This window comes from Megalops cyprinoides, chromosome 11, assembly GCF_013368585.1.
Source record: "Megalops cyprinoides isolate fMegCyp1 chromosome 11, fMegCyp1.pri, whole genome shotgun sequence".
Lineage (NCBI taxonomy): Eukaryota > Metazoa > Chordata > Actinopteri > Elopiformes > Megalopidae > Megalops > Megalops cyprinoides.
Window position 1 is genome coordinate 6,070,871 of NC_050593.1, and position 27,906 is coordinate 6,098,776.

The 27,906-nt window shown below is 43.5% G+C and overlaps 1 protein-coding gene across 1 annotated transcript in view; it reads left to right on the forward strand.

Annotated features, from left to right (window-relative positions):
• Positions 1 to 22,757: 22,757 nt before the first annotated feature.
• Positions 22,758 to 27,906, forward strand: part of tmeff2a (transmembrane protein with EGF-like and two follistatin-like domains 2a) — a 72,401-nt gene continuing 67,252 nt past the window's right edge. Inside the window, exon 1 of the mRNA XM_036539921.1 lies at positions 22,758 to 23,472. Within this exon, the coding sequence (XP_036395814.1) occupies positions 23,292 to 23,472 (181 nt within the window). The 5' untranslated portion in view covers positions 22,758 to 23,291. The remainder of the gene's footprint in view (positions 23,473 to 27,906) is intronic.

Below are 27,906 nucleotides of genomic sequence, written 5' to 3' on the forward strand. Positions count from 1 at the left end.
CCTGTCATGATCGAGCTGTAATTGCTTAATTGTATGAATTATTCAACATGATCACAACCACAAAAGCAATCGCACTTAGAGACCAGAGTCATTGTGTATCTACAATTACAGTTAATGATTACACTAACTCTTAACTGATTATAATTTACATAGCTCCAACTGCAATTCAACCCCAACAAAGAACAACTGTTTCTGCCAGGCCTGTAACACACAGAAAAAAAGGTGAAAGCGCTGCTTTTTTGTTGATTGAAACCCAAAAGCAAGGACAGTTAGCACAACACAAAGCACCAGGGTCCATTCACAGGTGGCTCTGGGGGTTGGGCCAAACTGACAGGAAGTGGCAGGTAGCAGCAGGACAGATGAATTTGGCACCTGGCTATTCTCAGCATTTATTACCCCAGGTCTCTGACATTCTACCTTTCATGTCACCTGACCCTCAAATAAAGCAGAAAGGTCAACAGGTTCATTCCTACCATGTGATCCAAAATAGCATTTGTATTAATATTATGGTTGTTGTACTTGCTTTTATTGTACTTGTGAATAGTAGAATAGTAATCATCTTTTATCATCACCTTAATTAAGCTTCCAACCAATGACTGAGTAACTTCTGTCATTTCAACAACACATCTATTTCATGCTCTTTTTTGAGAGCTAATTAAGACCTGCAGGGTCACGTGTGATGGTGGACATGTCAAATCCCCCAAATATGTGTTATGAAGGTCAAAGAGTTGTTCCTCCAGAAATGTTACTCCTGTATCTTCTAAACACAATTTTGTTGTTGTTGTTGTTGTTGTTGTTGTTGTTATTAGTAGTAGTATTAGTAGTAGTAGTAGTAAAAGTAGTAGTAGTATATTTATAGCAATGATAGTGATGATCATCATTCCAATAATAATTATCCAATTCAGTTTGAACATGCTTTAAGTAATATAAGCTAAAGGGACAGGACCTGTTCAAGCTTTGCTCCACTCAGCTGCATCTGAGTGACAGGGTGGAGGTAGCACAGCACACACAGTAACCGCTGTGTCAAAGGAAGGAATTAGAAGTGTGAACTACACTCAGCTGCAGTGGCTTCATTGGTGCGTGACACTGACAAGGTGAATGTCTTCCTGTTGTACATGGGAGCACTTTCTGTCTTATTTTGGTAGAGCCTTTCTAAACAGCCATGTACGTGCCAATGAGTTAAATTGAGTTTGTGACTAATTTTGCACGTTGAAACGTGCAGTACCTGTTGTGCAGGGATCATGTGTTTGTTTGGTATGTGTGGCACTGCTTAAATTACTGAGGCACACTAAGTTTCCTCACAGTAGTCTTCTGCGGCAGGATTATTAAATACATCTGTCAATCTAGACTACGTGCAGTCCTGTTTGATCAAATCATAGTTTGAATGAAATGACTTCACAGCAGGTAAGTGAGCCACCTGAAAAATTAAACCAGCTGAATCTTTAATTATTGTTTCTTTTAAACAGTCATATGGATTGAGATATAAGTGTCATTTGCTGACAACAACCAGGAAAATTTGAGTTTGTTCAACCGGGAATAGGGGAGGATAAGTCGGCCAGAGTTTCCTCATCTCTCAGACCACGTCAGTGGAGAAGTGCCTATCCTCCAACAAGCACCCATTCCACTATAGTGAGGACTTGCAGTGTGGAAAATAGCTGCTAGCTGTGTGCAGGTGCATGGGAGAACATCCATCTCACCTCAACACTTCTGCACACAAGTGGAGGATATCATGGTGAGGGGGGGGTTATAAAAAAAAAAAAGGGGGGGGGGGGGTTATAAAAAAAAAAACAGCAGGTTTTGCTGCTTCAGATCCATTTCAACAGGTCAAGCAGTTGCAGTAAGGAAAGCACATCTGTATGCCCAGCAATAATGTAAACCTCTGCTGGCACTTCTAGTAACCAGTGGGAATAGATCAGTGCCATGTAATGAGACCACATGTACCAATGGGAACAGGGATAAATATTTAAAAAGCGTATTTTAATGAACCAATGGGGAAGACTTCACTGACTTCATCTGCCCATCAGAACAGACCTTCAAAATGGTGAGCTGATAGTAGTGAATATTCAACTACCTACCCTGAACAACCAACATTTGACAAAAACCGATGTTGATTAGCAAAGGATATTTTGGTCCCTAGCCATATACAGTGACCAGGTCTGTGTGCCCATTCTGAATACTAATAACAAGTGTGAAATTAATTAAATCAATTCACATTCCTTTATTCTATTAGCATTTCATTTTTTACATAACATTTTAGACTTCTACATTTACATTTATTCACTTGACAGATGCTTTTATTGAGAGTGACTTACAAGTAAAATAGTAAAAATAATTGTGAAGACATCAAAACTATGAAACACAAATGGAATTATGTAGTGACCAAAAAAGTGTTAAAAACAAATCAAAACTATTTTATATTATTCAAAATAGCCCAAAAATATTTTTTAAGTAAAGTTTTTGGAAAGAAATTCATACAAAGACATCAACTCCTTAGCTCGCCCTTATCAGTAAAAATGTCCACATGGTGCTGTTGTCTGCATGCCTGCACCCTCAACGGCAAAAAAGCCTGATGTAGCGCCACCGTGAGGCCACATGGATGCAGTATTGGGCATTTTTACCTCTGCCATAGCCCACTACAATCCTGCCAAGTCTTGCAAAAGTTTGGCCAACTTTATGGATTCTACAGTTTTTCAGTGTCTTTAGATTCCAGCATTGGGGCGGGGTGGGGCGGGGGGGAGGTAATTATATATATTCTATAATTTGCCAATAACAACAGGGTGCCTCTGCAAATGTGTAGTTTGTCTTCCCTAATTAGTACTAAGTCTCCAGCTGAATGATAATAATACAGAAAGGTCAGGTCTGGTGACGGCCAGAGGGCGACAAAACAGGGGAGGCAGAGTGTGTTTGTTTTTTTCTCAACATTCTGAGCATGGTTTTGATTGTTGTGTCCAATTAAATATCATTCCAATTTAAATTAAGATTGTCCATAAGCAGCTAATTTTCTTTTCACCAGATTGTATCTGATGCTGTCTCATTACCTTCCCAGTACCTTCACAGTAAACTATTTTAACAAAATCATTTTGAAGTTATTATTTTTTTTAACTTAACCCAACTGCATTGAGATTATTAAAAGTATATACTCTGAAGTGAGCAAAGGTGATGCTGGCACAATTCAGGCACAAACAATGCAAGAGGAAATCATCTGCCGATGCAAGATGCTTGCCAGGCTTGTTAATCACGAGGAAACGGGTTCAGGACCGTCGTCGCTTTAACTGCACAGTAGGGAATGTTTTTATCTCAGCAGATGACACTGGGCGGGTTTTTTGGAAGCTCTCGGGACAACTCCCGGGACAAGGTGCGCCTCAAGATCTCATTATGAGAGACCCGTGCTCCGCCATTCCAACGATCGAACGTCAATTTCACTCCCACTGTGACAGCTCTCAGAGACCGTAATTGAGAAAGGATGTCAATCCATGACAAAGCCGCAACGCTACTGCTGGGTCTTGTGCATGTTGTAGAAAGGAGCATGCCTTCAAATTAAAGCCTGCAGATGGATGAATTAACTATGGTACAATGGGAAACAACAAACATGTGGAAGCAAACGGCAAGATGCAATTATGGATAAAAGGCTTACAGAAATGGCAGAGGCATTGGTGCAAAGCAGCTATGTAATTATAGGTAGTGAAGAGTAAAGATTAACAATAGATAGAGACCATGGTGTACTTTAAAATGGCAATTACAGATGATAAGATCATGAGGACAGCTGCGAAACTGAAACTCTCATGGATGTCTTGGTGTTATGGAGGACATGGCATTCAGGCTGTGCCTTTGTCTCTGATTGAGTCTGAGGTACATGTAATCACCAGCACTGATGAACTGAGGCTTTTAAAGAAGACACTGACTTACTTAACTATCTTGTTCAATAAGCATAGAACTATGACAATAAAAAATACACGAATCTCTCAGATTCAACATTGTGGAACTGGTAACACAGCATTGAAAGCCTAAAGGACCTGGAAGGTCATAGTCATAGATGTTGCTGGGGTTGCTTCCAAAGCCCTTCTTTTTAATGCACACAATATATGTCTAAAAATACCCTAAAAACAATGCAGCGGTTCTGACAAATAGCTCTTGAAATAAATTGATTGACAGGTGTGTTGAAAGGAAAAAAAGCGTCTCTGGTATGAACACTCTCAAATAATAGACTGTTATTAGTGTGGTTCATAGCTGTGCTGTGCTATTCTTAGTTTGACTCAACCATAGAGGTTTCTGCATAGCTTCCATGCACATGGACGGATTTGGCTTTAAAAAGTTATATTCTAACCAGGACACACAGCTTCCACAGTCAGCACTGAACTTCTCCCCCGATACTTGACCCCCCATCTTGACATAATTTCTGTCACATCGTTAAACTGAGTTGAACAGCATTCAGTGTTCAGTATCCCACCCATAAACACACACGCCCCCCAAGCTATCTGAGCTTCATGTTTCCAGTACAGCAACATTAAATTAGGAAAGAGTAGATTAGATTTCATTAGATGAGTTTGGTTGATTTGTAATACGAAGTAGTTGTAAAGCATGTTATCAAAACAATGTATAATTATAAAAGTGCACAATTACAGAACTGCAAAAACAAAAATAACACATACGTGATCAAAAAGCAGCAGGGAGAATTCTCAGCTTGGTGCCTAGCCCCTTTTTGACACGGTACAATGATTAAGTCCATCATCAATGATTTGTCGCGGGTGAACTTTGGTTCCGGAAGTTTCTATGTCTTCCCTGGAGTATATGCAGCCTCCAGGCAGTTTTCTTTCAGACTCCTACCCCACCACCGCTGCCTCTCCTCTCCAGCTGCAAGCAAGGGTGAAAAGGCATTTGTTCCATCCCTTTTCTGCAGTCGCCCACAGATGACATTTCGGCAAGTGAAGTCGGTGATTTTCTGAGAAGAAATAAAAGATTCATCACTGCCTTAATTTCCTCTAATAAACAGTTGTTACTGTCCTACCATTAATGCAGGCACTCAGGTGGGCCGGTACTCTGGTAACTAACTTCCCCACCATTTGGACCGATTCAATTGGCATGCTTTGCGTTTCACCCTAACATTTTACTGGTTTGACTGGTTAACTTTGGTTAACTTTTACCCGCCTGAAAATTTATTTTTATTTTTACAACTCTGTTCTGCATCCCCACTTAAAAACTTGACATGTTTCCAAGTGACAAAGGAAAGAAAAACTGAAATTCACTCATTAAAGGCAAATTGCAATGCAGGAAGATTCCATAGCTCCCATAATAATGCAAACAACACACTGGGCATCTAATGGAGCTGGAACTAAGCAACATGAATGCATTTCACACAATACAGGATTTTGAAGGTTTTATGGAGAAACATGCTTCATGGGACTTCTAAATGGTCACCATATTTTTCTAATATTTTAGCATCTGATTCATCATGTTAAAATAGTGATGACATGAGTTCCACAAACTAATCAAGTGGACCTTGACCGCTAAAACGAGGTGTACTGCCTAAAGTTCCATATGCTTGTGTTTCCAAAATGATACAGTAGCAGTGCCCTCAGCATGACTTGAGATGCCTTACTGTTGCATTATCAGATCATTCTAGTTACTTATCGTTTATTGTTGTCTGCTGGCGCATGTCCCTCCATTAGCACTGCTGGTAGAGAGATGACTGCACTTCTGAATTTGCAAAAGTCTACTGATGATGATTTTTCGACAATCGTCAACTGTTGTGTGTCCTCAATCATAAGCATTGAAGTCACTTTATTTAAAAATATGAATAATCTGTGATAAGTCTTTCTTATGTTAAAATGAAAAGTACTACAACCATTGTCTTAAGTTACAAGGACCATGTTAGGCATCATTTCCCATTGCTTATGGGAGCTCATCAGCGCATTTAGAGTGCCACTTGGATCCTACAATGGTTTTCTCATCGGAATGGTAAAATTGCAGGGTGGATTCTAGAATATCGCATTAAAGGGGCTTGGACCTGAAGAAGAAGCAGACCTGGCTAAGATGCCCTGAGTGTCCAGGGATTAGCAGAGTCAAGCACATCCTCGCCCCCTGACCTCAGAAACCCCTAACGGTTGCCTGGAACATTCCAGAACCGCTAGCTACTGAATGAAGAGTGGTAATTAAATTTGGAATTCAATTATGTGAATAGCGCTGCAATTTCCAATGGAGCACCTCTTAATCTGTTCATTGAGGTATTTAATTACCCATGAGTGTGCGAATAGCAGATATAGCCCTGCCCTGGATTCAGTCGGGGGAAAATAATTATTGTGTGTTTACTCAGGGTAAAGTCAGGCCATTTTCCATGAATCAGAACAAAAAGCACACAGAGTGATTTTCATTCAAGCTCCGCTCAGATATCGCACTAATTTGTGTAAAGATGGAAAAAAGAGAGGGAGAAATGTCTGGAGAGGTTTTGGCAAGAGTGGGCCTTAAAAAATCAAGACTCAGTTCTGCCCATGCGTTTCAGAGCCAAATTGAAAATTTGCCAAGCGTTTGTTCATGTGAAGCATGTCCCTGGTAGAAAAGATCTACTTTTGCAAATCACACAAAAACCCACAGGTCAGAGGCTATGGGGGCACACCCCTGCCTCGTGCTCAGCTGCAGTCGTTGTGGTTTGGTTAGCACGCTCACCCCTCCAAAGGGTCCAACAACCAGCAGTGAGGAGCAGGCATTCTCAGCCTTCGCCACGTTACTGACCAGCACCCCTGCTAATTGAGCTAACAGCTTTTTTGTGGTTGACATACTTGATGTCCTTTCCTAACTTTTATCAATCACCCACAGCAGTTATTTCATTACTGTTGTGCTTCTCTTCCCCTTTTGCCATGAATAACTATAGAGATGCATAAAGCGCCTTTTGTCTCTCCAGGGGAGCACAATCCTCCTTCTGTGTTTTTACAGTCCAGAACGAAAGGGGCACTAAGAACCAGCCTATTTCCAGATATCGCCCATCAGCCACTGCTCCTGCAAAGAGGTCACATGCTGTGGATCACAAAATAGCCCAGACACTGAAAGAACCATCTGGCAATGGTGTCATCCCCCACCAGAATCACTGGGCAGGCATAAGGAGCATTGTTTCAAAGGGAGGGGAGATGTGCATGCAGACAGGAAAGATATATGTGTGTCATTGTAGAGTCATTGGCCCACTTACTACTACCCTAATTCCTGAAGGCAGGTGAAGGCTTTCACTGATAGTGTTACTGTAGTGGGTTCCAATGGCCCATGGTGCTCTCGGAACACAGGATAATGCAATTAGGAGTGACAGGACGCATGTGGAAGCAAGGGGGAGCAAGTAGGCACAAACGGGTCTCCAATTAGACCTGAGGTCAGATTTCCCTTTTAATATCCAGCATCAAAGACAGCCCATCTGTGCTCTGGTTGAGCCCCAGAGCAGCAGCAGGAGTATCATTTGGGTTTCCAGTTCAAATTTGCATGTGACCATGTGCTCCCTCTCTGCTTCACGTGGTCTGTGTGAAATTGGACAAAACAAAGAAAACAAATAATTGCTTTTTTATTAGTTTTTTTTTTGTTGGTTTGGTTTTTTCTCCCCTAAAATGGTACTTCTGTCTTTATACAGAGATGCCTGCCCTTGTGTGTGAAATATACACACTTTAAGAGTGAGGTGTTCATCTCCCTGACTGAAAATGCACTTTTTGTTCATCTCTCGGGACAGCATCTCAGGGGCTTGGTTGCGCTCTCGTCCAAGTCCAGAACCATCTTTTCCTGGGGTGGAGGGGCGGAGGGGGGTGCGCTCGGTATCCCATCACGCCACTCGAGTTCGCGGCCTGTCACCGCAGAGACAGGCGTCAAGCATGGGCCCGGTCCCGACGCATCAGCGGCTTTACGGGAAAGGGCTCTTGAATGTAACGGATACAGCAGCACTCAGCAGCCTGCCTGTCGTTTGGACTGCACCTGGGTCTAATGGAGGATAATGCATTCCCCCCCTCGCCGGTCAACGAGGATATAAATTTACAGCATTAACAAGACCGCGCGCCGTAGCAGGCGAGTGTTCTGGGACCGTCTGCTGGGCCAGAAGGAGTAGGGGGAGGAAGGGGGGGGAGCAAATAGTACCCTGTCCTGCTGCTCCTTGATTCACTCCTAAAATCTGCATGAGAGCCTTTGAGCACAGCCACGTCCCTGTTCTCACTCCCAGATGGGTGGTGGTGGGGTGGGGGGTTGTCACAATTTGCCACCCTAGGTCACCCTCTCCGGAAATGTAGTTCTCGTCACAAGCCAGTCATCACTCTCAATGGCTGCGGTTGCTAACTCGTAAACAATTAATCATTGGAGCTGAACTCAGGCGCTGGCCTTGAATAACGCGCAGTGACGGCATTTATTTTTTTAGATGAGAAATAAGTGAATGAGTAACCAAACTTTATGAATGGATCATGACTAATCAATAACGATGAAAGGCAAATTACAAAAGATGTGCAAATGCAAGAGCAAAGTATGTCGTAGTAAAAAAGGGAAAATTGTTTGGATAGAAACAGAGTATCACGCAATGTGAGCTAATGGGGTTTTTCTCTCAGGGACTGCTGTTTACTGAAATCAAAGATTAATAGTTTGATCTCCTTACAAAGCAGAGATTGTGTGCTTAGTCCCTCTGCTCCAACAGACATAACATGACTCACTGTTTGTTAGTTAAGTTGCCCTCCTTAATCAAAGTGATTTACTATGATTACAATTAAGGTTGTCAATTAGCCAGTATTAACTTAGGCAATGACTAACAGAGTAAATAACAGGCTAGCACTTTAATTCTGTCCTCTCTCTTTAGATGTTTGTGGATGAAAGCACTCAGTGTTTAGCATGTCTGGCATGCCAGTGCTTAGCAAGCCAGCAGCATCTGCTACCCTGGTACAACAAGCTAATCCAAACAGCTTGTCTTTCTTTCAGGGTAATATTGACTGTACCAAAGCAAGCAGCTTCTTCCCAATGAATGTGAGAGAGAAAGTAAAACATTTGGAATGGTGAAAGGGGAGAGGAGGACAGAGGAACATAAATGAGACAATGATTTGTTTAAATGTTTAAATGCATATTAATAATCAAATGTTAACCCGAATGTTCATGTATTCTATGACTCTATGGGTCATGTAAATACTTTATTCCAGTAACCATAACCCATATAGAACCTGTATTCCAGTTATAAGAAACTTTCATAGGACTTATGCGATGTTCCTCCATGAAACAAAATATGGAGTCATGTAAACAATTCATTCAGAGTAATCATCAATGTGCTTATATCTGTACATGTCCTGCAAGGAATCTTGGGTCATAATTCATGCCTGATGAAAATTTTTCACGGCTAATGAAAACACTTGTATTTCTGAAGTGACGAGGAAAAAAGTGTTCTCAATAAGCTATTCTGCAAAAAAGTCTGAAGAAAATAACATGAGATTACGCTAAAGCGAGCATCTTTAGAGCCACTCTCCCAAATAAGATAATTAGGGGGTGAAATTTGCTGTTGTCCTTAACAAGGCTTGTTTGGAATACTCTGATTATCATGCTCACATAAACATTATTGGTCATTCTATTTCACAGTGAATGTTGAGAGGGCTATTATCCAAGAATGCTGTGTGCATGCAAACATAGTCAGTGAGAGTGTGACAGGGGCCACATAAGGTGGCAGGAAGCACATTTCAATTACCCTCCAGATGTACCATAAAAGGGGGACAGGCATGACGGCAGGGTCACCTGGGGTGACAGGATGGATACGTGACTATTATCCTCCACTCTGCAAGGAGGTGGAATTTCGGGTCTGAGAGGCAGCACATTGGACCCAGGTATGAGGGGGCAATGGGGCTTGATGGTTTGCACATTCTGTTCTTGCTGTTGTTCCACCCCATTAAAGTCCACCTTTTGATCAGGCACATTACAAATGGAAGGGCAGGTGGAGCCACTCACAGAGGCCCCGAGAAAGCCTATTACAAGAAAGGCCACGCATCAAATTAAGCATGTCCCGTCGTCTGGGCAGGCTGCTATAAACAATGCCCCTGCATTCATCCTGGCACAATCAGCCATCACACACTGCACCCCTGCACAAACACCATGGCAACCAGCTGCTGCCATTCTTAAGCTGGGAGCCGGCAGCCTCATCATTGTGACATCGTAATCAGATGACTGGCATTCTTGTCATAATCATTGTTGTGAAATCATAATCAGATGGTTGGCGGACATCATAGCTTCATACGCACAAATACTGGTCAGTATCAGCAGACCGAAAGTGAAATCATCCTGTAGAAGTCGTTCAACACGTAGCTACTTCAATCATAAAATAAAGTGCAGCACAGTCATAACAAGATAAAGACTATCGACTCCACTAATCCCTCTCTGCAATGGACTCCCGCAGATGGAGTCCCCTGGATCTAGAATGAATTTAAAAACAAGTATAAAAAGATGAAAGACACACACACACACAAACACACGTGCATGTATAAGTGGGCAGGTTTCTCACACTCCCCTGGAACCTGGCTCTCTAAACAGCCCCTCCGCAGGCTCTAGAGGTCAGTGTTCAGGAAACCCACAGTGCTGCCATACCACGAACCTGCTTGCGCAGCACTAATGGGGGGGAGGGAACACCTCAGGCTGTTTTATTAGCAAACCGATCACCGCCACAATGCTTCGATTGCGAAACACTGCTATTTTCCTGGGGTCAGAGTCATAACTGAAACCCCTTTAGCTGAGGGCCGCCTCGCGGGAGCCGTCTTTGTTTTGCTCAGTCTCCTTCAATTCTACCTCTCTGCACAATGGTTTGATATGGCCTCTGTCATTTCATTGGCTGCACTGTGAGATCGAACTCAAACTCGGATGGCAACATGGACCAAGCGTGTCTAATGACAGGAGCCACAATGCACTGGGGTCGACACGGCCTAATTCCCAGCTGAGGAGCTGGCCCCACATCCCCACACTCACTCCTATGTGCTCCTTCTCTCTTTTAATTCCGCGTCCCCCCAATCCAATCAATAGTTTTCATTGTTGCTGTTCATTTGGTAATACTAGATGGGAGGGATTAGGTTTCTGAAACAGGAGGCATGTTTGTGTGCCTTAAACCATGGCAGTGGAAAGATCCCAATCAATCCTACCCCTTGAAATGAGCAGGTACTCTGCTTTTGCTGATCCTGTAATATTTTTTTCCACAACGATTAGTGCACTAAGAAATCAACTAAACAAATCCATATTTGTCCTGAAACATCCAACACTTTATCAATTTTTCAGTTTGAAAATGTTTTTCTCTGACTTTTTTAGGAGTCCTTATCACTGCTCTCGCACTTCCATCAGAAAGGTGACCATGTAAATCCTACACAATGGTTTAAGGCACCAACAAGCAGCCATCACAAGCCTCCTGTTTAAATATTAGCCTGTAATACTGTATGTTCATGCTGCTCTCCCACAAACTCCCTGCTTAGTCTGCAACATAAAGGCCGTCTCTTTGCAGGTGTTTCTTGGAGGCTGTCCAGAGGTGTGTCCGGCAGAGGAGGCAGCTTCATAGTTGAGTGTGTGCAGTGCATCAAACCTTGAATCCACAGCAACAGAGGGGTGACAGCAGAGGCCTGGTGTTGTCACCATCACAGCCTGCTCCAAGAGCCAATTGTTGGTTGATCCCAGCCTGAGTCACACCGAAGATTTGCGATGCAGCAGCGTGGTGAAACCATTAACTATGTTTAATCCGCTGTTTTCAAACTGCTGTAGCACTCCCCAGAGGGGGGGGGGGGGTTCACCAGACATGCCCCAGTAAATATGAGCAGCTCAATTAACATCTTTTGTCTAATACTGATAAGATGTAAATATATACAAATGTGTACATCTGGAAAGTAAATAATTAACATTCAGTAGCACCATGATTTTCAATTTGTGGAGCAGAAGGGTTAGGTCAGCAACCTTATCCTATACGCCAGGTGCACTCCCTTCCTTGGTTTCCAAGCCAGGGATAACCTTCACTACATTTAGTCTTACATTTAGCTTGATCAAATCCATGCAGAAAATAAATACACATGCTACCCACATTATCCTGGACATAATAATATAGTACATGCCCTCTTTGGGCTAGGACTCGCGTGTAAGTGTTTGAAGAAGATGATATATTTTCCATAGACATTCATATTAATCAGATCACATACTGTGCTGGCAAGGGTCCATGCAGTTATTAATCAGTACAACCTTAGGGGAGATTATGCATAATGTACTGTAATTTCACAATGCACATAGCAATCAATTAATAAAACTACACACAAAAGAAAGGGGAAATATTCATTTCTTCATTACATTTGCTTAGCAGATGCTCCTATCCAGAGCAAATTATATCTCACAATTTTTACATTATTCTTTTGTACAACTGGATATTTAATTGAGCACTTCCCTGCAGCACTGCCCCATGGTGGAATCATACCCACAACCTTTGGGTTACAGGCCCTGCCCTAATTTCTTAATTGGGTGGGTGATGGGTTTGGAAAGTTTGGAAACTCCTGGCCAGGGCAGCATTTTCATTTAGTCATTTGATCTTATCCTGAGTGGCTTACAAAGATATGTACATAAGATATGTACAAAAGTACATAATAAGGCCACATGGACTTCAGCAAATGCAGAATGTATGTGCAAGTCTATACATGTCAACACGTCACACAGCAGCAGAATTACTGAAGTCACAGTGAACGCAAAGTGCTACAACAATTTATTTACATATGATATTTGATCAAATATCATTTGCTTTCTTCCATTTTGAAGTGTCTCACTGTGAACAACCTGAGAAATTATTTTACAGAGTTTCTAGATTTCCCCTCAAAGGCAGGAGTAACTGGCAGGAACCTTCCTACAGCTTGCAGTCAAGGTCCTCTCTGTCATACAGGGGGATTCGCTGGCTTTTGCCTGTTTGTTCCACTTGATGCATTCCTGGCCAGTAATCCAAACATTCCTTCAGGGGGAAGTCAATAGAGGTCAACTCAAGCAATGACCAGCCAGAATGGCCATATCGGCGCTCATAGAAACACGCGGCAGGTGCTGTCTGGCACACGGTCACTGCCGCCTGATTGAAACCTATGCTCTGAATCTGCAGCATTCAATTTCCCGTGGTTTTCAACTGCTGCACTTCTGCACTGAGCAGTACCAACTGAGCTGAACTGCAGGGGTTCCAAGCCGAAGGACAAACCGGTCACTTTTACAACAGAAGGGGGCAGGATTAAGAAGCAGAGAATCAATTTAAAGCCGGCTGACCGTGTAAAGGCAGAATGTGGAGAACTCTCGTTGCTGCAATGGAAAAGACCATTGGACCTCTGACCCTGCTGATTCTTAGGTTCTGATCCGATCACACAGAGTCCCGGTGTTCTGTCGATTTGTTCTACTTTATCGAAATGTCCTACTGTAGCGTAGATCAATAGTTCATATTTATCGGGAAATACTACCGCAAGTAGGTTGTGCTACCTTAGAAGCCAAAAAAGGTTGTTAATTCTTTTTTTACCTTATCATAAAATGGTTCTAAGCTAATTACATTATTGTTTTCATTAATGCTGTCAAGTAAATTTTAATAATAGGCATAGCCTACTTACAGTTTATCCATCACAAAAACTGTATGTATTTCAACAGTCTAGTTTACATGCTGACATGTAAATTTGTAGTCTATTTTGTCCATCAACACACTCTAATCAACACCAACATAAAACTTTAAGTAGCATATTTTGATATTCTAAACCTTATCAGAAAAGACTACCAGGATACAACTGCTGAATGTTCTGATAGTCTGAATGACCTTATCAGAAAATGCTACCAACATAAACCTACAGTTAGCGTATTTCGAGAGTCTGAATGACCTTATCAGAAAATGCTACCAACATAAACCTACAGGTAGCGCATTTCAATAGTGTCATTAATAAGTAGATATAAAGCTTTGTTTTAAACTCAAATCAATGTTATTCATCAATTTAGCATACAATATTTTATTAGAGAATCAACAATCACAAGGCAATAGCACATAAAAAGAAATTAATAAAGACAAAAAAATACTCACAGTAGGTGTGTTTGGAGGATTTGTGTACATGCAATACTAACCTTCTGACAAGTAGCCTTCTGCCAAGAAGGATGAATCAATGGGTTTCCCGCTAAACCCGAGGAACATGATGTAATTGTGATATGCGCATGCGCAGTAACCATTGGTAGGACAAATCACCAGGACACCGGACATAACTCGCCAAGTTGCCAGATTGTGCTGTCTGACTTACCAGGCACAGAGTGCATTCTATAGCTATAGCCTCATCCTCATCGCTGACCGGTAAATGCAACAAACAATGACAGGAAAAAAAATATGGAAGAAGCTATGAGAATAATACATCAAAATCATAATCATAAAGATCACGTGTCCCTCAGTGTCGCAAAGTTAATAATGTTAAAGTCACCCTGTTCGCCTCCAGAAACAAGCTTGACCGTACATTCATACAAGTTGTACAGCTTTGTGTTCCGTAACTCTTTTCATTGATGTAACATATCATTTGGTTTTGTTCCATAGCCGCACACCAAAGACATTTGCCCCAGTGAGTGGTTAGATTAACACACTTTGCTTATTGGGCAGATGCCCAGGAGGAACCACATAGCTTACAGACGATCCGTTTTTAAAGCTGGATTGTTTACTGTTACGATTCAGATTGAATGCCTACACAATGGTACAACAGGGATGCCTAACTTGGGAATCAAACCTGCAACTATCCAGTTCCATGTTCCGTCATTTAACCAGCCTGCCGGCTATGCTAAACGATTAATCAGGAGACGAAACCGTTAAATAATAGGCATTTTTATGTGCACACATGAGATATGTTGGGGCCTGCAAGGAAAGGCCTCCATTAGTGATGGTGTTTGTACTTTTGGTGACTCGGTGGTAATGCTTTCAGGTTCAAACTTCATTCTTCAAATGTTAGGTCACCGAATTGCTCACTCGAAAAGCATTTAAATATTATTTGTCAACATGGTAAAACTTATCATGAGCTGGCTAACCACCTTTCTGTAGATACGTGTCAACAATGACCCGGGACAGGTGCTTCAGAAGGTTTTGTGCCATGAAAAGGGTGTCGTAAATGCCGGATTAGAAAACAGTTCTGTTGTCCAGTTTCCCTTTATTTAAGGGCTGGCTTCAGATCTTAAATCAGGGTGGATTTTAGCGGTGGAGTGTTTTGGGGGGAGAATACACCAGCTGCCAATAGCTACGACACTTCAACAATAAGAGAGTACTGACAGTAAACATCTCTCGATTGTCAGGCTCCCCTGAGTGCCCTCTTCTTCTGTACTCCGTGCTGTGAATCTTGCCATAACCACTCCCCCTACCACCACCACCACCACCCACCTTCTTCCGTTCCTTTCCCCTGTCCATATTGCCCCATAGATCTCTGTGCTGATTTGGGGTCGTGCAATTACCCTGCTCATGGCCAAACTGCCAGCCCAGCTCTAAGCAAGCCGCCTGCCAAAGACGCCACTGCTCGCGCAATCAATACCGCTCTCCCCCGGCGCGCTGGCTGCGCTTCTGCCCACTGTCTGCAGTCTGTAAAGGTGAAGGCACAGCGTTTCCTCACAAAACAACCAAAAATCACGCTCCGATCATGCAGGGGAGACAGTGGAGTGCGTGTCCTCAACCCAGCTCATATGTGTGGCAAAATAAAATTCCAGTCCCTCTAAGCAGACAATCACAATTTTCAGCAAAAAAAATTAATGGAAAAAGATCATAAGACATAACTCATAATTAATTGGAGGGGAAGGCTGAGCCAGCTTCGGTTAGGTCTCAGACTGATTTAAATTCTCATTCAAACAGCTGAAGAGCCCTTTTAACGGAATGCCACTGGAAAATTAATTTCATTTTTGTACCTAGGAGGAATGTGGGTGTGTTTCTCGGCCCCCCCCCCCTTCTCTCCGCGATAGCAATGGAACAGAAAGTTTTCAGCTCAGAGTACTTTTTTAAAAAAACGGGGGGGATCGGGGGATTGATTGAAGGGGCCGGCCTTTAACTAAGTCGGAGTTAGTGGCTGCGGCAGCTGCCCGTGGGTGCGCCAGCGAGTGGCGTGAGCCTTCTCCTCGTACAGAGCAGTTAAAATAGATCAATGCAAATGAGGTACAAAGAGAGAGGGAAAGCGAGCCACACATCGAGCGTGCCCAGGGTAGGCCGTCTCTCTGCGGGCCTAGTTAAAGACACAGCCTAGTGTCAGGGGGAGCGAAACCCGAGCAGCCATCCGGGACAGAGGGCTCAGATGTTGCAGGGATGCAGCACGGCATGGCGTGGCAGTAAAGGAGCTGGAGCTCTTCAGCTCGGAGGTTGCGGGTTTAAATCCCCGGTCAGGGAACTGTCGCCGTGCCCCTAAGCGAGGCATGTCACCTGAGTCACTCACAGCAATTATCCAGCTGTGAAAATGAGACATTTGTACCTGGGGAGGTGCAAGTTATGTAAGTCACCCCCTGGATAAGGATGTGCTCAAAGTAAACAGGCGGATAGCGAAGAATACAGCAGCCATGGGGAGTAGGAACCCCTCATGTCGGGTGGGGCGGGGGATTAGATCATCAGAGGGTGCGTGCCCAAACAAGGCCGGCATGTATATACAGTGCACCCGCGAGGTAGTATTCCCAGCCCTGCATAGCATGGATGTTGATGTTTTTACTGTCTTCCTTCATTCGCTCCGGAACTCGAACATCTGGGCACACCATATCCATATCCCCTTACACCCCCCCTTCCTCGTGCTCCTCTGGGGGCATTCTGTTTTCGTTGCTTTCCCTTCCCACGATTGCGGGCCATCCGCCTGCCACCGGTGTGAGGCCCCACTCGGTTTCCACGTCTGTTGAGAACGGGGTAGGGCAAGACAGGATGGGGCTCACTCCTTTGGGTCCTCTTTGGTGGGGAGGTCGGGTCAAGGTGCAGCTCCCCTGAGACTCACAAGCACACACGCATCACTCTTTTTCTTCCAGATTGCTCTCCTCCTCTGTCAGTCTTCCTGTGTGCTGCTGTGATGTTGCGGTTTATCTCCTGCGGCAGTTTGTTGTTGTAACTCTTTGCCTTCAGGCCTTGTTGTTTCGTCAGTATCAAGCATCTTGAAATCAGTGACGGGGTTCACTATCCTCATTTGCATCAGATCCGCCCCTGATATCAATGCACGTGCAAGCGCCTCACCCCTCAGCAGAAGAAGGTGTATGATTTCAATAAATGACTGAGTGGGGAGGGCACACGCCTGACCCTGGTGGGGGTGGAAGGGGAGTGGCTGAGGCAGTCCTGTCATGATGCTGGGGTCGAGTTTCAGCAGAGTGAAACTACAGTCCCCCCCACCCCTCAGCTGTGCTCGGCAGGGCGGCATTGTGTCTCTCCCCTGTCCGTCCTTGCCTGAATCTGTCAGACCGCTCATACTTCACACCTGGAAGAGCGATATCTGTGGTAGTGACCCTCTGGGCCTGGCAGGTGTTGGGGGATGGGGGTGGGGGGAGCGAGGTTCTATATTAAACGCCAGCACAGTCACCCTATGGACTTATTACTGAAGCTGGAAATGTCACGGTGATGTAACCCCCTGGAATGGGAATGGTAAAGTCTGCCTGCGGGTAGTTTCACGCAGCAGACTCTGGACTCAAGCTGGTCAATGACTTGGAGGGGGGGGGGGGTAAGCTGGCAATGGATGGAGGAGAATTTGTGCCATATCAGCTACACTGACTTGATGATAAATGAACATCTCATCAGTGCATGTCTCCAATAGCCTCAAGGCACAAATCAGCTTTCCGCAGAAAAAAGAAACATTATTAGTAAGCTCAAGAAGAGCGGACCTTTGAGTTAGTGCAGACACTTCAGACTATCAGTATGCCAGATGTTTTATTAATAGGAGGGGTGGTATTAAGTAGTTGTCTTCCTAGAAAGTGTTCCCAGTATAGTTTTTGTTGTTCACAAGAATTGTTTGTTTGTGGGCATTGTGCAAACTGCAACTGCTAGTGTATGCTCTAAACCAGTGTTTCTTAATCCTGCTCCTGGAGGCCCATTGTCCTGCATGTTTTCCATCTTTCCCTGCTCTACCTACCTGACTGAACTCGTCAGTGGTACTTTTGATTAGCTGAGCACACCTGATTTATTCATCAAGAGCATGTTAATCACACTAATCAGGTGTGTTTGGAGCAAAGATAGAAGATATGCAAGACAGTGGGCCTCCAGGAGTAGGATTGAGAAACACACTCTAAGCTACAGCATCAGGACGGACCCACCCCGTGTTAAAAACCCCTGCTGGCAGGACACAGACATGCTCTCAGACATGTCAGTGGATCACAGCTCTCTATCTTAGGCCTGAAGTCTATCCATCTACTACCCTGTGGCTTAGGGATAAACCTGACAACCATGCTCTGTACTCACATCACAGTGGGTACAGAGTGCAATGCTGCACATTTCATTCAAACACACAAGCCTACACCGGGCAGCCCAGCTTTTGCTAATGCACTTCTGTAGGCAGTTCATTAACGTCAGCCATCAAATCAATGGCTCCAATTAAGTAATCAGGGCTTGAGATAGAATGGAGACTGCAACCCCTGTAGCTCTCCACAGCAAGGAGACACTAGCTTGTGGTTAAGAATCATTCAGGCTTCAAGACAGACAGCTACGCTGGAGAAGAGGCCCTTATCATTACAGTGTACCTGGAATCCGGCCCACTTCGCTGTCTGTTAAATGCAGTAGATGGGAGAAGAGCTTCGTATTTATTCCAAACGCTTGTCCCGCTGTGAGCCGAACCGGCATCAAAGTAAGCGCCGTCATTTTCCACAGCAAGTAAACAAGCAATAAACAGTTCGAGCGAAGACAGAGGTGTTGGAAATGCGCGCCCGGCACTGGGCTGAGCGAGAGTGTTGCAGATGGCGCACAGGAAATGGTGTGCGATTAAGTCGTCGAGAATGTAATTAGACTTCAATCAAAGCCAGGTGTGCTATTATGAACGCTTAACATAACCTCTCAAATTATTTCTACAAGTGGAACCAATACCGTTTTTTTGGTACAGAGCCAGTGTTTGTCCCAGGGAAAAAAAAATGCATTCTGTCAACAAGGTTCCTCATTAAAAGAGTAAAACTCTCATTTCAGCACGCTTAATTTTAAGCTTTTGTTGTTAAACGAATTACCTGACACACTGTCTCTTTCAAGCTGCCCTTAATAATCAATGTACTTTATTAAGACATTTTGAACACCAACACAAACAAGTTAAAGCAGAGCAGACAGAATCTCAAACAGCCAGATTAGGTTTGTTTGTGCTATAATGCGGCATGAATATGCAACATGGATTGCAGCAGCATTTCAAAAATGCAATCTGAACTGAAAATGATAGTTTGTACATAAATTGAACTTCTTGTTTTCTGCATATTATAGTAAACGCATTAGTGTTTGTAAAATATGTGCCATGTAGCATACAATAACATGAAAATCCATAATACTGAGTCCTTGCTGGGTTTGCTGCCAAACTGGTGGAAATGTGTTCCACTACAATTCAGACTATAATTTGGCTTTGACCATCTTTGTCCGTAGGATTCTGGTGCAGTCCAAATTATAATGTCATCATTGCTTTGTTGCTGATTTAATTTTTTTCTATCAGTCAGACACTCTCTTTTGTTGATTAATCACAAATTACAAATCCCTCACTGCCGTCACATCGCTTCTGAGCAGATTTTGGTGAGACACGCCATGACTACATTTCAACACAAACATGGGGGAGCTGGGAAGTGTCCTTCCCAAATAAAGCCCACTGCAATTGTTAGGATCAAAGGAATCATCAAAAATATAACCCATGAAAAATATAAACCATGAATAACAGAATATGCGGATGTGTGTTTGATGACCATTGCTGGGATGTGAAGTTAGGTAACAGCAAAGGGAGAAAACTTCAGATGCAGCCCATTGCTGTGAATCTCGTGGTAAACCTAAGGGTACTATTGAGTTAATTCCATTAGTCAAGGATATTTTCATCTGAGAGAATATTTTCTGTTTGGCATTCAAATTAGCACTTGAACAAAGGCAGCCTTGGGATCCTCCTCCTCCTAGCTGCTAATTGGCTAGTTTGGGGATTGTTGCTCTAAAAAGATACTCCTCTTAGGAGTTGGTGGCAATGGTTAAAAAAATACACGCACCTCCACTACTCCCTGTATAGAAAAGGCACACACACATGCACACACAGGCATACATACCAGCACACACATGCGTATGTGATACATAAATACTTCAGATACTCCAATCCAATCTCCATCTCTCTCTCGATCACTCATTTGCAGACTCACTCCTTCCTACATCCTCTCTTTCTCTCTCTCTCTATGTCTGCACTCCCCCCCCCCCCAAAGCCATGCCTAGGGAGATCGATCTGCCTAATGGTTCCTCCGCAAAGAAGAATCCCAGAGTGTGCCGAATCCATGGCTATGATCCTCTAAGAAGCCATCAAATACTGTTTCCGTCACCTCTAGCTCTTAAGCCTTGCGCCTCAGCTGCCTGTTTTCTTACGCTTTTATGATGCTTCTCTCCCCGCTGGGTATCGTGCGTCTCAGACAGTAAAGACAGAACAGCAGAGAGGAGGGGGCAGAGAGGAGGGGGCGAGTACGAGCTCGAGCGCAAACAAGGGTGAGACCGACTCAGCGAGAGGGAGCGAGGGAGAGAGGCGGCAAACGAGCAGGAGATTGAAGGAGTGAGCGGGTGTTTACTTTAGCCCCAAAAGGACTGTCCTTTTGGACAGACAATACAACAAAGTCTTCTGTGCATGGGTTCTGGTCTGTAGTCTCAGCAAGTGGTGTGACTAACATGGCTGGTAATATTATCATAATTGTTGCTCCCTGTTTTTCATTAATATTTCTTTTTTGAAATGCAATGCCAGGCACGTATTTTTATGCAACTGATTACACACCTGCAATTACCTGCGTAGGTTAAGTTGGCCATCCTGAACAGAACCTACAGTAGTGACACACTGGAAGCACATATGAATCATTGTCTTCTGGCAATATTCAAGTTCTGCTCATAAAGAATCTGTTAAAAATTAATCCGTAACTAACAAAATGTGAAATTGTAATTGCCGCTTCTTCCAGTAGGCTATCTTTACCCGTTCCTCGCGGCCACGCTTAACTTTTCCCAGACCTGCATTTGGTACAGATTAATTCTTGAATTAGATGGAAATATAATATGTTATTAGACTAATTATGCGTTATAGATTTAATGTGTTGAATGTGAAAAGGTTTTTTCCCTTTCGCCCAACATGTTATTGCTACATTAAATTGGAGTGATATTTTAATACACGCGTTAAAACGAATATTACAGAGTCAACAGCATAAAATATTTTCCTAGTTTATCCTGTTGGATGCTGCACAAGGTGACACGTGGTGACGGTTAATTTCACAAAATGTCTCAAAGAATTTAATTTTCTAGTGGAAGGAGTGGTATATAGGCTACCCTTTCAGAATTGCTGAATCGCCCGGTTGCGTTGTCTGAAAAGTGGCTAAAGGGTATTCAGTCCGTATGTTAAAGGAGTCCATGGTCTGAATACTGGTCATGGCTTTCTTCATGAACGTAGGGTATAGCCTACATTTAATGCAACAGCGCGTAGCCTGGGTCGACAGACAAGCTCGCGAATTGGACAGCTTGTTAAATTTCCCTCAGAAGTGCGATAACGGCTCCGATTAGCTGATCAAGTTCAAAGCGGGGGAAAACGGGGAAGTTAATTTGTGCCCTAGAGGACCGACGCATAAAATACTAATTAAGTCAAATTAGACATGGTCGTGTCGACCATTATAACGCGTAGTCTAAAACACAGTCTCCTGGTGCAGTAGAGTAGAATGTAGCTAGAATTAAACCATGGACAATCTGAGGTTCAGAAAACAGAATTTGCCGTGTCGAATACTATCACATTAATTGTATTCAAGCAGTGATAATAATGCACTTCAACGCAAAAACCATATGTGACTTTAATCCATCCCCCAGAATAAATCCAGCGGTAATGGAAAATAAGGGTTAAAATCAAAGGAAGACGTATGAGAACCCGCTTTGTGTTTTCTTTTTCAATCGAGCGTCAAAGCAGTATAAAGGAATGCACTGAATGTGTCACGAGCTCTGGGATGATTAATTGAATTTTGACACCCAGTTTGGCTGGTGTTGAATTGAACCGAACACAATAACGCGCTTGTGCTGGCCAGATCACTACACGCGCTCGAACACACACTGCTCGCCACCGCAAGTCTTAGCACCGCGGGAGGGATTTTTCTCCTCTCTTTTCAAGAAAGACCTACACAGGTTGACCTCGTTTTTCCATAATCAAAACAACACTGTCTCCATGGCCGCGAGCGTGTCAGTTACAGCCAAGGCTGTGTGTCGGTTGCTGAAGACAACTAGATGCTTCAAGAAACACAATACAGACGCCTGTGGGTTGTTGGTCAGGATGCTATTGGTGGCGTATCTGCATTACTTCAAAAGCAGTGCCATTATCAGAGCCATAGTTGGAGAAATCGATTTCTGTTGCTTTCAGAAACAGTGCCCAATGACAATGCTAGAGCTCGCTCGGCATCCCTACATACCGCTCAGCTGTGGCTCTCTGCCACTCGCCGGTCCTGACGGAAGAACTGAGCAACACTGGTCGACAATCTGGACCCTCGCAGCGATCCTCGCAGTCCTGCATCCCTCTCCGCCAATCAGCGCTCTTATAATAACTGCGCCGTCCTCTCTTCCCTCCCTTTGCCAAGCAAAGAGGCCACGTGATTGAAATCAGGCTGGAAACCTGCTGCTCGGATCCAGCGGAACAGAATCGGCGAGGTGCAGGAGAGGGCGCCGCCTGGTCCAGCAACTTAACTGCGCGTTTCGAGCGCGTGCAGGTCCCGAGCAACCCGGCGTCTGCGAGGCTTGTTCTGTCAGTGGATCTTACAACTGCACTCGTCTTCTCTGTGGGATTTATTTACGTTTTCCTTTTTTCCCCTCTTCCTCTCTTTATTTTTATTTTCCCTCTTTATATTGAAATCACCTACCTGCCTGCTCTCCTGCCTAACAGACCACCCAATTTCCCACCCAAAATCATCCCACTCCCATCGCCCCCACCCCCTCCCCCCTAACCTCAGCTCTGAACCCCTTCATATTACAGCCGAACTCTCCGAGCAAATCGTTAGGATCCGTCTGTAACCCGCTGTACTTCATGGGGCTCGCTTCTCTTCTGCTCGGAAAATGTTTTTTACTTTGCATTTGAGCTCACCGCTATCGTTACCTGCGCACGGATCGGAGTTTCTGGTGCATGCCTGCAATTTCTGCCCGCGTCGCTTGTGTTTTCGGGGGACGCCGCTGAACTGAGATGGGTTTCTCGGCGGCAGCGCCACAGCAGCCTACACGCCCGCAGCAGTGGAGCAGGACACTAGGAGACTGGGTTTTTATCGCGGTGGTGTCGTTCCTTGCGACTTTACCTGTACAGCAACTTCGCGCTTTCCCTTCATCCCTGAGCGACTGTCAAACGCCTACAGGCTGGAACTGCTCTGGTAAGAAAAGAACACAGAGACTGTGTTCGTTCACTTCTACACAACTGTCCGTATAACCCGCGTTTTTGCTATATATGTGCTCTTAATGCATAAAAAGGTGTACTGTTCTACTGTGTGTAGTTGTGTTGAATGTGCTGAACACGCTGATAAAACAAATAAACATTTAAACAATAAACAATGCGTGCTCAAAGTGTAGTTTTATGAACCTTTGATAGCACGCGAAAGAAAATGTATTCGAATTGCACCGCTGAACACATAATGCGCCGTATTGTGGCTTTGAATTCCGACGCATGGAGATTTAGGGGTACGTAGGGTCCTGGACCTTCTTGATTGTCCTTGCCAATTATTTCCCCCAAGTAATTATCAACAGAATCGCATTAAAATGAAGAAGAAAAGAAAAGCCTGTGAGATAGGGATGCGTTTCAAAGGCACTATCACACGAAAACGGGGCATTTCACAGAAGCGCATTTGTAGTTAGTTTGGTGTTGTCTTGCACCATTCTTGGCGCTTTTTATTGATTTATTGTACACACCTCACCAGTGAAGTCGCCTCTGTAATATTGTCATAATTGGCTCAAATCATAATTGCGCTTATTGTGTTTGGAGGAATTGTGCCGTGTTTGCAGGTATTTCAGGAGAGGGACTGTCAAAAGACTAATTCAGCTGCTATCAGTTGTTTTGTCTGTCTGGGTACAATTTAGCATGTAGCCTGCGTTGAAGTCCCGCACCACTGGGCTCTTGAGCTTATGGAGTTCTCCTCTGTGGCATGTTTGTCTTTATTTTCAGAATTTTAGGACATTCCTAAACGCAAGTAGTAGATTTCGAATAAGGTGCTCGGGGTTATACATTGCTTTAATGAAAGTGAGGATGAGGTGTTCGGGATCTGTGTTCTTCTTGTATTCCTGCATTTCACGTTTTTACATTCCTCTGTGTTAGCCCTGCAGTTTTGTGGTACAGTACTGTAGCTACCTCGGCTGGTTACTTATTGTATAGCCTGAGATATTTTCACTCAAAATTGTGTACTGTGCCATTTCTTTTCAGTTTCTACCCAGCCATGGTAACACAATATCCCCGCATATAAAAAGAATTACGAGTATTTGTAACCTTACTTGGTTAATAGTCTACAGGGCTTGCTATAGTTCAGTTTCTTAGTTAAGGAAACAGTTCGTTTAAAACCCATTTTAGCTGCCTTGCGGCTCGGTTCGGTTCGGTGGTTGGTATGAACCCTTGCGCCTTTATAGTTTGTGTACTGTAAAGGTGTTTTCCCCTTTTTCCTGCCAAACCAATAAGTCAACGCAGCGGCGGCAGAGTACATCCCCGCGCGGTTCCCCCTATATAATTCGCCTGCACTGTAGAATTCTCCTCTCAGCTTTGTTGCAGCTCCCCAAACAATTAAAAACAGCTTAACTCCGAACTTTCTTTACGGGTTGGGTGAGCACCGCGCACTAACAAGGATTTTAAGTGGATCCCACAAATATGAGACCTTTTTCTTTATATCCAGTCGTTTGTGGGGTGAAATAGATTTAGAGATCAATAAGCACCTAATAAACACTGTAATTATTGAATGTCTTAGGTTAAGCACGCTGTATATAAGTCCCAAAAGAATAAATATCTCCAAAATTAGACAGTCCAGCCACCGTGTTCATGGAGACTGTACAGTAAAATCTCCCCACCCCCACCCCCCAAACCCTAACCACACGCGCGCGTGCACACACACACACGGCATAATATTAGTGCATATCGATCTCCTCTGGAAAGGTATTAGTCAATCTGTGAAAGCTGCCAGGCTTTGTGAGGATGGTTCATCCGCGTTGTGTGAGTGTATAGGTCTAAAACGAGAAATACCGTGTAGTTACTCGGATACAGTAATTAGGCTGAAATCCGACGAAGCAAGCTCACATCCCTGATGCTGCAACTTTTCTGTGGAACTAGAGCGTGCCAGCGCGTCCCGCTTCATCTGTTGCGCCTGGGCAGGAATTGAGATGACAAACCTGGCACCGTCTGGCTAACTTCTCAGGGTACAGCACGATTTTAAGGGGCTCAGCGTAGTGAAGCGTCAATTGCACTGTATCCGAGTGACTCAAACTTTTAAATTTAATCTTGCCTTCGGGTTCACGGTGCTGTGTGCTATAACAGGATTGTGAATAATAATAATAATAATAACAACAACAACAACAACAATAATAATAATAATAATAATAATAATAATAGCAAGTGTCTACAATATGACTTATTTTAAATTATGCCAATATTTATTGACGTAATGATAATAGTTAATACTGTCCCTTCCTTTTTACACAAAGCAATTATTTTAGCAGATTGGATTGACAGGATGCGATCTTTTCTTTATAACGTGGGAAGTCGCAAAAAGGTGATCTTTATGATATTAAAAATGACCTCAGATTAGAATCCCCGCCAGACCGCCATTATGCGTGGGTCCTGCGAATATAAACATAAATGTCATGGAAACCAATACCATACTTTGATTGATTTAATGGTAATATTTTTCTCATGCAGTCAGTGCTGTGGTGCCCTACAGATATTTGGTTCGTATCGGGCTCATACAAATTTTAAATGAATAATGTGCTGCCCGGGGCTCCGTGGCTACCACAGTTCTCGACAAACGCGCAGCAGTGAGGCCACGCGGTCAAAGCGCACAACGGCTTAGCACTAATTTCAATTAAGAGTTTAAAACACTGATATTTTAACACGCTTTGGAAAGAAGTTATTTGACACCAGCGTTGCACCTAACTAACTGCGGAACCACTGGCGGCGTATTGCTTACTGCGAGTTCCTGGCTGCTTTGCAGAATAAACTGTTGTACGCATAACAGCAGGTAAAAACCTACTGGACCCATCTGGAAAAAGATGCGATGCACTTGATGGAATAGACGTCTGTATATAAAATTAGATGAAAGGAGACAAAATTAACACCGAATAACATGCTTTAAATAGTCGGCAATATTACATTTCGGCCTACTCCAAAATTCGAATAAATTAAGTCATTGACAGGCATCCCTTATCGTGAAAACATCGTTTTGGAACAGAAGTCCAAAAGATAGACAAGATCCACTGGAGATCGTTTACAACAAAAAGCTACTATATCGGCTTACATTTATCTGTCCAAATTTCCATAAGCTTATTTAAGTTTGTGTCGGAATCAATTTAGCCTGTATTTTATGTATCGCTCCACGAATATAAAACCTTGCACTCATATGAGGGGGTCAAAACCATGACGCTGTGTGCTTATCAGATAACACAGATATTTTTATTCTTATTCTTATTCTTAGAAACATCCGCTGGAGAACCCGTGTAGAACGTATGTTTCGAAGTGAGGGGGCGCGTGCGCTCGGTAACAGAACTGCGCCTCCACTGAGAGAAGAGGAATAAAAAGAGCCAATTGCCACGTCGCGCCGACTGAGTGACACCCCCACCAAGCCAAGAGAGCTGGTGTTTGTGGATGGACGTTGCGCTGCCACTGTTTTGGGTTTCAGATCTTGCTGAGGCCGATGAAGCCCCCACCCCCACCCACCCACACACACACACACACACACACACACACACACACACCCTTCTCGCTAGCCATTAACGAGGCGAAACAGAGGTCCACGCATGTCGACTGTTCTGCCTGTATTATAGTGTATAATCAGGAGACAGTAATCCGACGCTCTTCTATTGAGTAGGGGCAATTTAAACTTGGTGCCAAGGAATATTAAAACCTTGAAATATGCATGAGGTCGAACGGATCCAGTCTCTATGGTTATTTATTTATACGTGGGTATATTAATTTCATTTTTTTACTTGTTGAAATAATAGAGAATAGCCAGAACGCCATATTGCCACGCCATATGTGTTGTACTGTTTATAGAAAACGTATTATAACTTAAATTGGTGGCAGATGAGGTTTATAGAGCTTTAAGGATGTAGTTAAAAGCTATTTGAAGTACCATTCACGTATTGAAAACTGGGAGTGTTGAAATCGCGTCGTCCTGTCCAAAAAGAAGGTGGCCAATATAAATATAGAGTAATCTCAATATAATTACTATATATTACTATATTACTATAATTACTCAATTTGCAGGCCATACATAAACTAATAGATTGTCCAGTATTGAATTTTATATATAAATGGGATTGGAAGCTAAGTCATTGTCAATATGGGTACAAATAGGACTACTGTGTCCATCCATATGCCTCTTCTCATAGGCAAATTGGGGGGGGGGGTTGTCTTTTACCTGTAATTGTTGCTTATCTGTGTAATTCAATAATGCACATACCACCATCTTAATATTTAATGTTTACCGGCTTGTTTCCTTAATTATTCACTTCTACAGAGGTGCACCGTCGTAGTGTTTGATAATGCAGTGTGGTGCCTCACTGCATTATCAAATGAAGAAGTTGCAAAACAACTGTTTTAACTGGTAAAGATGAATCCA